This window comes from Gekko japonicus, unplaced genomic scaffold (assembly GCF_001447785.1).
Source record: "Gekko japonicus isolate JY-2015 unplaced genomic scaffold, Gekko_japonicus_V1.1 scaffold1138, whole genome shotgun sequence".
NCBI lineage: Eukaryota > Metazoa > Chordata > Lepidosauria > Squamata > Gekkonidae > Gekko > Gekko japonicus.
Genome location: NW_015170923.1, coordinates 84,651 through 93,995, shown reverse-complemented (window position 1 = coordinate 93,995; position 9,345 = coordinate 84,651). Strand labels below are relative to the sequence as shown.

At 51.7% G+C, this 9,345-nt stretch overlaps 1 protein-coding gene across 1 annotated transcript in view; it reads right to left on the bottom strand.

The window, feature by feature from the left end:
• Positions 1 to 9,345, bottom strand: part of TMPRSS13 (transmembrane protease, serine 13) — a 24,165-nt gene that overhangs the window by 5,375 nt on the left and 9,445 nt on the right. Inside the window, exons 5-9 of the mRNA XM_015418774.1 lie at positions 9,182 to 9,314; positions 7,142 to 7,185; positions 1,257 to 1,416; positions 245 to 417; positions 52 to 150 (exon numbers count right to left, since the gene is read on the bottom strand). Of these exons, the coding sequence (XP_015274260.1) occupies positions 52 to 150; positions 245 to 417; positions 1,257 to 1,416; positions 7,142 to 7,185; positions 9,182 to 9,314 (609 nt within the window). The remainder of the gene's footprint in view (positions 1 to 51; positions 151 to 244; positions 418 to 1,256; positions 1,417 to 7,141; positions 7,186 to 9,181; positions 9,315 to 9,345) is intronic.

Below are 9,345 nucleotides of genomic sequence, written 5' to 3'. Positions count from 1 at the left end.
TCTTCCACAAGGCTGCTTGGCCCAGGAGCCCCGGCCTCCACGCTGGCTCACCATCACTCTCGTTGATCTTGCCAAAGCCCGTGATGGAACATGTCCTCCCGGGAAGGAACTTCTGGCCAGACATGGGGAGACAGGCGGGGCGGACCTGGGCTGGAGCAGAGGGAGAAGTCGGTCCCCGGCCCCAGCAACAGGGGCCGGGGTGTGTGGGGGGGTGAGGGGCCCTGTGGCCAGCCGGGAGCATCACCTGAGAGGGTGAGGGGCCTCGACAGCTTCATCAGGGCGATGTCGTAGTCGTCGTGGTCATCGCTGTAGTTGGAGTTGATGATGACGTGGGAGACCGGGATGCCCTCGGCCAGGTGGCTGAGGTCAGAGGCCCCCGCGAACACCTTCCATTCGTCCAGGATCTTCTCACTGTTCCTAAGGTGCCCCGGAGACGGAGCAGAGGAAGGCCCAACAGTTGTTGCCAGCCTGCCTTGCTTTGCCTGAGGGTTCTCCTCCTTGGGCACGGGGGCAGGGGGCGGGCGGAGGTAGAAACCAGCTGCCACCCTTTGGCTCACACCTGGGGTCCCAGTCGGCCAACCGGGAGTGCGTCCTGTCAGCCCAGCAGCAAAGAGGAGCCAGCTCAGACACAGGACGTGCTGCCTGTTGTGATAAGGAGGGTCCCGGCTTTGTAATGTCTGCGGCGTTTAGTGGGTCATGCTGCTGCTAATGCTTCGCTTCAGGTCTGTTTCATATTTCTGCAACCCAGATTCTGTGGCACTGATTGCAGGATGTCCCACCCTGCAGCCTGTATCGACTGACACTGTGTGATCCACCTCCCGTCTCAGTGAGAGGCCGAGCATCAATGATGCAAAGAAATAAACACGCACTCTGCAGGTATTGTGCCGGGAGGGCCTCTGCTTCTCTGCTCAACTGATAAATAGACCCGAAGCAAACTGGGGGGGGGGCTCGTGCATGGGGGAGTCAAGAGGGGCCTCCGTGGGCAAAGCTCTGCAGGCAGGCAACAGGCGGAGCCAGGCGGGGCAGCAGGTTGCTCCAGCAGGGGGCCGTCAGGAACGGTGGGGCAGGCAGTGGGCACAACACGGCCGCATCCCGGCCTCAGGGCCTCGGTCTCCCGCTCCTTCATGGAGTCTCCCTCTGCACTCGCGGGGTGCCCCTCGGCTGAACACCCAGGAGGGGAGCCTCTCCCCCAGCCTCGCTAGCCCTCCTCCAGCCCAGGCCCCCTCCCCACGGCAGGCAGAGGCACCCCCACTCACATGAAGAAGCAGTGGGCAGCCGTGAGCACCCACAGGGGGTCGATGATGGTGCCTCCACAGATGTGGGTCGATCCATACTGGAGGCTCACTTGCCAGGGCCACTTGCCGGCTGATGTTTCGGTGCCTCCGACGATGCGGCCAGACATCCGTTGCCCACAGCCTGTAGGAGAGAAGGGTGCCAGAGAGGTGTGGATGATTTATTGATGTGGCCTTAGAGGCCACAACACCTCAACAAAATCTCTACACCATACAATGAATTCAGAACAGGATTAAAACCATCCATCATGGCAAAATGAATTTTTCAAATTTACCATTTACATGTATAAGGTTAATAAGACACATATGCAAAGTCCTAAAATACAAAACATATAATTTAGCTGAGATTACAATAGATGGACCCAGGGTTAATTTCTTCCTTATGCTTTTAGAGAGAAAAATAAAAAATAGCCACTTTATGAGTATCCTCTGGGATAACATTGGCTAGCAAAAAGTTTAAATATTCCTCTGCCGAGCCGGATAAATTAATAAGAAATGGGCACAACAGTTTCTTGCAAATGGACTCATACTAAGGACAGTATAGCATATAGTGGATAATGTCTTCCGCCCAGGGGTCATTTCGTAGAAAAAGAGCTAGGGGAACTCATTAGCATAACTCATTCGCATATGCCACACCCCCTGACATCAGGGGCCCGGCGGTGGACCTGCAAGGCCGGCGGAAGTGCGAGGAAGCCCCGCCAAGGCCCTCCCTGGCCCCAGGCAGGCAGGGGTGGGGAGAGGAGGGGAGGAAGCAACTTACCCTCCCTCTTCTCCTGCCTCCTCCTGGCTGAATGAGGGCTGGAAGCGGGGCGGCCAGAAGCAGGGGGCGGGGCTTCATCGTGTGCCCCACCCCCCTGCACCTCACCCGGGGGAACTGTGTTCCCCCGCGTTCCCCCCCAAAATGACCTCTGCTTCCGCCTGATTTAGGTTGCAGGAACAGCAATGCTGATCCACGGGTAATTTATGGAATTGATCCTGAAGATATGCCATCAGCAGGGTTTGAAAACAAGCCCGAGTAAATGCCTTGCTCAAGGGGGCATTAGAAAGGTCAGCCAGATATCGTGAGAAAAAATTGTTTTTCTTGAATGGAGGGTACCAAAAAGAGAATCTAGATTGGAAGACCCGACTAGCATCTTGTAAGTCCTCTTTACCAAAAATCCAGTCTCGCATTTTACCTGAACCCCAGCACTTTCCTTCCTCTAAAGGGGGCAAGGAGTATAAGTGCAAAATGGGGGAGAATAATTTGGGCCACTGGTTCACCTCCTTGTAGTACTGGAAACAGTATTTTACAAGATGGACATCTGGAATATTAACTAGCTTCTTATAATATTTTAATAACTTCAAATGTATTCTTGCTGTAACAGATGGTAGGCCCACTTCTAGTCTTAAGTGTGGTGCAGGGGTTCCCTGTGGAAGACCTAACATTTTCCTTAAAAAGAAATTTTGAATGCATTCTAAGATAATATTTTCTCATTCCACCCCAGATTTCCACCCCGTATAAAAGCTGGGCAATAACCTTGTCCCGGAAGACCTTTAAAGCTGGTGGATTTAATTGACTGCCTTTAGAGTAGAAAATTTTTAAAATAGCTCCCATGGCATGTCACAAAGTTAGTAAAGTAGCATCAAGATGGGCCTGCCAAGACGGTGATGCCTAAATAATTAAAAGAAGGGCACTGTTCTATTCCGTGAGCACTGACAGACCATCTCTATGCTTAGGGCTTTTTTTAACCAAATACTGCAATCTTGGTTTTATTGTACTTAATTCTTAGATCCACTTGTTCACAATAATCCGCAAATCTCATCCTTCTAAGCCCTAACTGAGTAAATGAAATGATGGCCACGTCATCTGCATATAAGAGTTCAGAAATTTTCCAGACAGCCAGAGAGGGAGAAAAAACAAAACAAAATCATTAATGTAAAAATTAAACAGGAAAGGGGCCAGGAGGTATCCCTGCCTAACGCCTCTTCTCTGGAGGGGAATAGGGTCCGTAAGGGAACCATAAGCCTCAACTCGTATCCTAACTGAAAGGTTAGAATGTAATTCCTTCAAAATCCTGAGGAGTCGTCTATCGATATTTGTACTGGCTAATCTCCAATTAGTCCAAAGTCTAGTATGCTCGATAGAATCGAAATCTGAAGAAAGATCTATGAAAGCAGCATAGAGATGGCTTCCGATGTTGTTGGGATATTTTTTAATCAAAGCCTTAAGGGTCAGACAGTGATCAATGGTGCTGTGGCCTTTACGGAAGCCAGCCTGTTTAGGGTGAAAAGGATTAACTGAATCTGCCCAATCTACCAGTTTGACCAAGAGATAACGGGTGTAAAGTTTTAGAGAGAAATCCAGTAAACTAATAGGCAAAAAAAAGTTTGCCAGAACTTGTAAATGGGAATTATAATGCCTTGTAAAATTGGGAGGTATAAAACAGGTGTTATTAATTTCCGAAAAGAGTCTAGCTAAAATTGGACTCCACCACTGTGGGTCTAGCTTGAACACTTCAGGAGTCACCAGGTCTTCCCCAGGAGCTTTCCCTAAGGGGAGGGATTCAATCGACTGCTTGCATTCTTTGACTGAAATTGGGTCCCATATTGGGAAGAGCCTCCAAACCTGTAAGAGGGTAATCAGCAGTTGGTTCATCTTGAGTGTCATTGTAAAGAACAGAAAAATGACAAAACGACTGGTCAGAGGAAATAAAAGTGTCAGAATTGGTGCTATGTACCTGAATACCTAAACTTATTAGTTCCCAAAACCTCTTCTCATTTTTTGTAAGATAGAAAGGCTCAATTCTTCCGATTGGCATTTACTATGGGCAAGTTTTTTCTCCTTCAAAAAATACTTATAATAGGATTGAAATTGAGACAAAAGCTCAATTGCAATTCCAGATCTTGCTCATCTAGTACTATTTTGTAATCTACGTAAAAGACATCTCATATCACCACAGTCTTTATCAAACCAGGACTTTCTATTTTGGCCCAGGCTGGATTTGCCATCCGTAGTCAAATAATAAGGATTTAATAAAGAAATAACCTGTGCGAAAATGTCAAAAATATTTTGGCCAACAGCTCTTCTGGCTATGGCCGCGTGACCGGTGACCGACTCTCGGGAAGCTCCTGGAGCCGGATCGCCCACACGCAGTCTGGGGGGGGGGGTCCCGCGCAAGCAGAGATCCTAAGGAGCCTTGGTGAAAAGGCTCCGAACTAGGGGGCGCGACCGGGAGACTGGGAGAAGCCTCTTACCGGCACGAAGGCCGGGAATTGAGGCTCCCCGTTCTGTTCTCCCTTTGCCCCAAACGGCCCCTGCTGCGATGTGCCCCGTCAAGGGGACTAGCACAGCCACCGGAACATCGGAGTGATGAAGCGATAAAGTTAAAGATTGAAGAAAAGCATATTCGACTAACTGTGAGTTGGAGATCAACTTAAGAGTAGCAGCTTGAGCGCGATTCGCCCCCGCGGGAAACCAAAAGGGAGGAGGGAGGATTCCCCCCCCACCATAGAAAAGAGACTTTTGAAAGCAGAGAGGGGGGCGAAGCGAAGATTTGTATAAACGCATTACCTTTTGGTAGAGAGTTGAGAGCAGAGACTAGGGAGCCATCCCTGGGCAACGCAGCACGAACTTCTAAAGTATAAACAAAGTTTGAAAATGGCGATGCAGAAAAAGGTTTTGGAGAGACAGACAAAGAAAGCAGGAGGAACTTCCTGTCCGAGTCCCTCCCCTGCTGGGACTGCTGTCAATCAACAAGAAAGTGAACTTGCACACCATCTGCTGGAGGAACTGCAGAAAATCAATCAGAAGCTGGATAACATGGAGAGTGCTTTTAGTACTCAACAGAAAAAAATGACGGAGACTGCCAACAAGGTAGATGATATTGCAAAGAAGTGTCTGGCGTCAACGGAAGAAATACAGAAAGTTAAGAAGAAAGTTGTTAAAGTGGAAAAACATCAAATGAAGCAGGACAATAAATTATTACTGCTTCAAATGGAAAAGTCGAACTTGACTCTTCGATTTCAAGGACTGAAGGAAGAAGACCATGAAGACCTCAGAGACACCTTGGCAACGGCGTTGGCACCACTGATCGGCAGCGAAGCGGGAAAAATAAAAGAAGAGATGGATTTGGCCTACAGAGCCTACTCCAACTATACAAAGAAGAATAAGCTGCCGGCAGAAGTGGTAGTTAAATTTACTAAGCAATGTCTCCGGGATCAAATCTTAAAAGCAGTATCAGCAACACCCTTGAAAATTGGAGAACAACCAATCCGAGTTTTGAAAGATGTTCCATTTGAAATCAGAATGAAAAGAAAAGAATACAAAGGATTGACCTTGTTTCTACAAAAGCATCAAATTAGATACAGGTGGTTGACGCGAGAAGGACTGCTCTGTAAATTTAAAGATAAAAGAGAAAGGATTGACTCTATCCTGAAGGCACAAGACTTTTTGAAAAGGCACGCCAATACTGAAGACGAAGCAGAATTCGCCGAGTGGATGTCGGGGATAAGCGAAGAAGACAGCAGCTCGGAAGGAGAGGTGAAAGAAGAAGAAGCTAAAGGAGCAGCTGGAGGTCCAAAGTACAATTTAAGAGGAAAAAAAAGGAAAATATCGCAAAACTTAAGGACTAGTTTGGACAATGCTTTAGAAGAAATACTAATTCCAAAAGGACTTTACTAACATATTAACTGCCCGATTTGGAAGGAATAAGAAGAAACAGATGATTATCCAACCACAGAAGAAGTCTTAAAATTTGACATGGACTTTAACCTTAATACTAACAGATTAATATACTAACACTTAACATCACTCAACACTTTTCTTTGTCCCTCTATGAACCCTCCCTATTTTTCTAAATTATAAAAGTAGAATTTCTCTCCTTTTTAGGAGAGGGAAATAAAATAATTAAATATATATTGGCCAAAAGAGTTTACTAAGTTTTTTAAGTCCAATAGTTGTTGGGAGTTAAGAAGGGTTTTAATTTTATTATCTAAACTGGCATTCCAAGTCACACGGTGTTTACCCCGCTTTGGGCCCACAACAGTATGACGTGAGTTAGATGGTGAATTCAAGAGAGCAGAAAGAGATCTAACTTGAAGCATATGATTACTTTCTGGTCTGTTATGTATATCAAAATACTGTATCCTCGACAATAATGAAGAGGGAAGCAAGGTATGATCAATGGCACCAGCACCATAGGAACTTAAAAAGGTATAATGCCACCCTTTAGAGCTGTCGCATGCTGAACCATGAAGGCTATACGACCCGAATCTACAAGCCAGATTTAAAAGAAGGACACCCCTTTTGTCCAAGGTTACGTCTAAAGAGGACCATGGGAGATCCCAGGGGTCCCCGATATAAATTTGTTCCCTCTTGATAAAATTATTACTGTCTTGGCCTACTCTGGCATTAAAACCACCAGTACAGAAAATATCAACATTTGGGTAGAACGCCTCAGCTTTTGCCAACACACTCTGGAGGGAATCCCAGGTTTGGTTCCGTACCATACTGTGTTTACATAACTGGTGCCAGAGAGAGAGAGAGAGAGAGAGAGGCAGGCAGGCAGAGGGCTTTCCAGAACCCAGAGGGAGGGAGGGGCGGCTGCACAAGGCCCCTCCCTTCACCAGCCCGCCTGGGGCGGCCCGGCCACTCCTGCCTCACTCAGCAAAGCAGCCCCCTCCCTCCTCCTCTTGCTAGAGGCAACTTTTGCACCACACCAGTGGGTGCCGCTGCCTGGGAACAGGAAGGTGTGGAGCATTTTGCAGTGGGCCACGCGTGGGCAATTCCCTGCTCTTCCACTTCAGCACTACAAGCATGCACGTGGCCCTGCCTCGCCGACTTTGTCGTCCCCCTAATGAAGTGTACTTACGGGTGCATCGGAGGGCAACGTACTTTCCAGTGGGGCACTGGGAGCTGCAGAAGAGACCAGAGCAGAGAGTCAGGCACCGTGCGTCAGGGGGGCAGAGCACCCACCCGGGCCCCAGGGGGAAGAGGGGGGAGGCTCACAAAGCTGCTGCCGGAAGCAGAGCGTGGCCCGGGGAAGGCTGGGCAAGCGGGGGGCGGGCATAAGGGGCTTGCCCAGCGGAGCGGGTTCTGTAGGGTCCCATCGGCCGAGAGGGAGGGGAGGCCTGGCCCGTGGCCTCCCAGCAAGCTCCCACAGCAAATGTGGGCCTCCCCGTCCCTCGTCTGAGGCGCTGAGCAGGACACCACGCTGACCCGGGCGGCCTGGGGGACTGCTCCCGGGAACTGGGTGTGCCTTGGGGAGGCGGCAGGCCTTATGGCTGTCCCCCACATTTGCCTGCCCCCACATTGTCTGGGAAAGCTCCGCTCCTTGCTAGATCCGTGGCTGTGGCAGGGAGCCAGAGTCGCCATGTAGTGGTGGACGGAGGGCCCTGGGTCTGAATCCCTAATCGTGCCGCAAAGCTCCCTGGGTGACCTTCAGCCAGCCACTTGCTATCAGTCTAGCCTACCTCACAGGGCTGTCATGAGGAGGTGAACCAGATCTACTTGCTTAGTGCATTGTATGCCCAGGGCCAGCTCGCCCGCTAGGCAAACTAGGCCTTCACCTAGCTGGCTGTTAGGGCGCGGGAGGAGAGGCAGGGGCGGCCGCCAGCATGCCTGGCCAGCGAGGGAGGCAGCGGTGCCGTGCAGCCTGCAGGAGCGCCCTCCATTGAGCAAGGCGACACCACCAGCAGCAGCAGCTGAGAGGAGCGCCAGGGCTGGGAGGAGCTCTGCTGGCTGCAGGAGGAGGACGCACGGCAGCGTGGGCAGGGCGCGGCGCTGTAGCTGGCCAGCGGCCGCCCTCATTCGTCGTTGTCCGTCCACGTCGCCTCCCTCACGCGTGTCTCTGTCTTCTTCTTTCCCTCCCTCCCCCACTTTAGCCGAGTCCAGCCACGCTAGCCTCTGCAGCGGACTCAGAAAGGGAAGCCCGTCCGTCCCCGTCCGTCGCCTGTGCGAGTGGCGCCTGCTTCTGGCGGGAGGATGAGTGGGGGGGGTTGCTAGCCCTGCCCCCTGCCTCCCCCTTCTTCGGTGTCTCCAGGCCCCACCGGGAGGTTGGCATCTGCGCTCGCCTAGAGCGCAGGACAACCTCGGGCCGGCCCTGTGTATGCCAAAGACCTCAGGGTCCAGGGCATGGATCTCCACTCCTTCACTGTATTCTTACAAGAACTCTGCCACTTAGGTTTGGCTGACAGAGAATGGTGGCCCATGGTAATTAATTAATTAATTATCATATGGCATTGTGTGTGGAATAGCCAGGAGATCCCGGAAGGGACTGTTTGGCTGCTGAAGCTGTAGCTCTTTTTTGGCACCACTAGGTGGCGAGCTATGCCTATACTGAGGCAGAGAGTGCCGTGACTTGCCTAAGGTCACCCAGCTGGCTTCCAGAGGGAAACGGAACCTGGCCCTCCAGATTACAGAGTCCACCCCTCTTAACCTCTGCGCCAAACTGGCTCTCTGGCCCAGGGTCACTTAGTGCATTTCATGTGGAGTGGGGACTTGACCTGTCCTACACTCGCTGCAGGCCACCTTGGAGTAACAACGTGATGAGAGAGACCGAGAGAGGCAAGCAGGGGTCCTGCTCCCTCCATGAGCCCCCTCTGCGACCCCAGAAAAGAACTCCCCCCCGTCTTTGCCGGGCTTTGCTTTGTCTGGCGCAGGAAGGGTGGGGGGAGCAGGCCTTGCTTCATCCTCAGCCCCCCTCCCCCGCACAGGGCAGGCCGGCAGGGGGCTGAGGACAGGGGGGAGGGATGTGCCCCCCAAACAAATGCCGGAAGGCTCCCGTCTTGCTCCGTCTGCAGCCAAGGAGGGGCGGGGGCTCGGCAGGACAGCCCCCCCGGAGGACGGCGCCTGGACCCTGCCCGCCCTTTCCCACGCCCGGGCTGCTCCCTGCCCGCCCGAGCCCGGCTACCTGTTGAGACTCTGCTGGAGGGTCTTGTGCAGGCCGGCGACCACGAGGCTCTTCCCCGAGAAGCGCAGGGGCACGTACTCCGTCTGGGAGGTGCTGCAGGTGAAACACAGGAGCCGCCCCCCCCCCCGGTCACCTCGAGATCGGGACAGGCCCGGGGCCCAGGA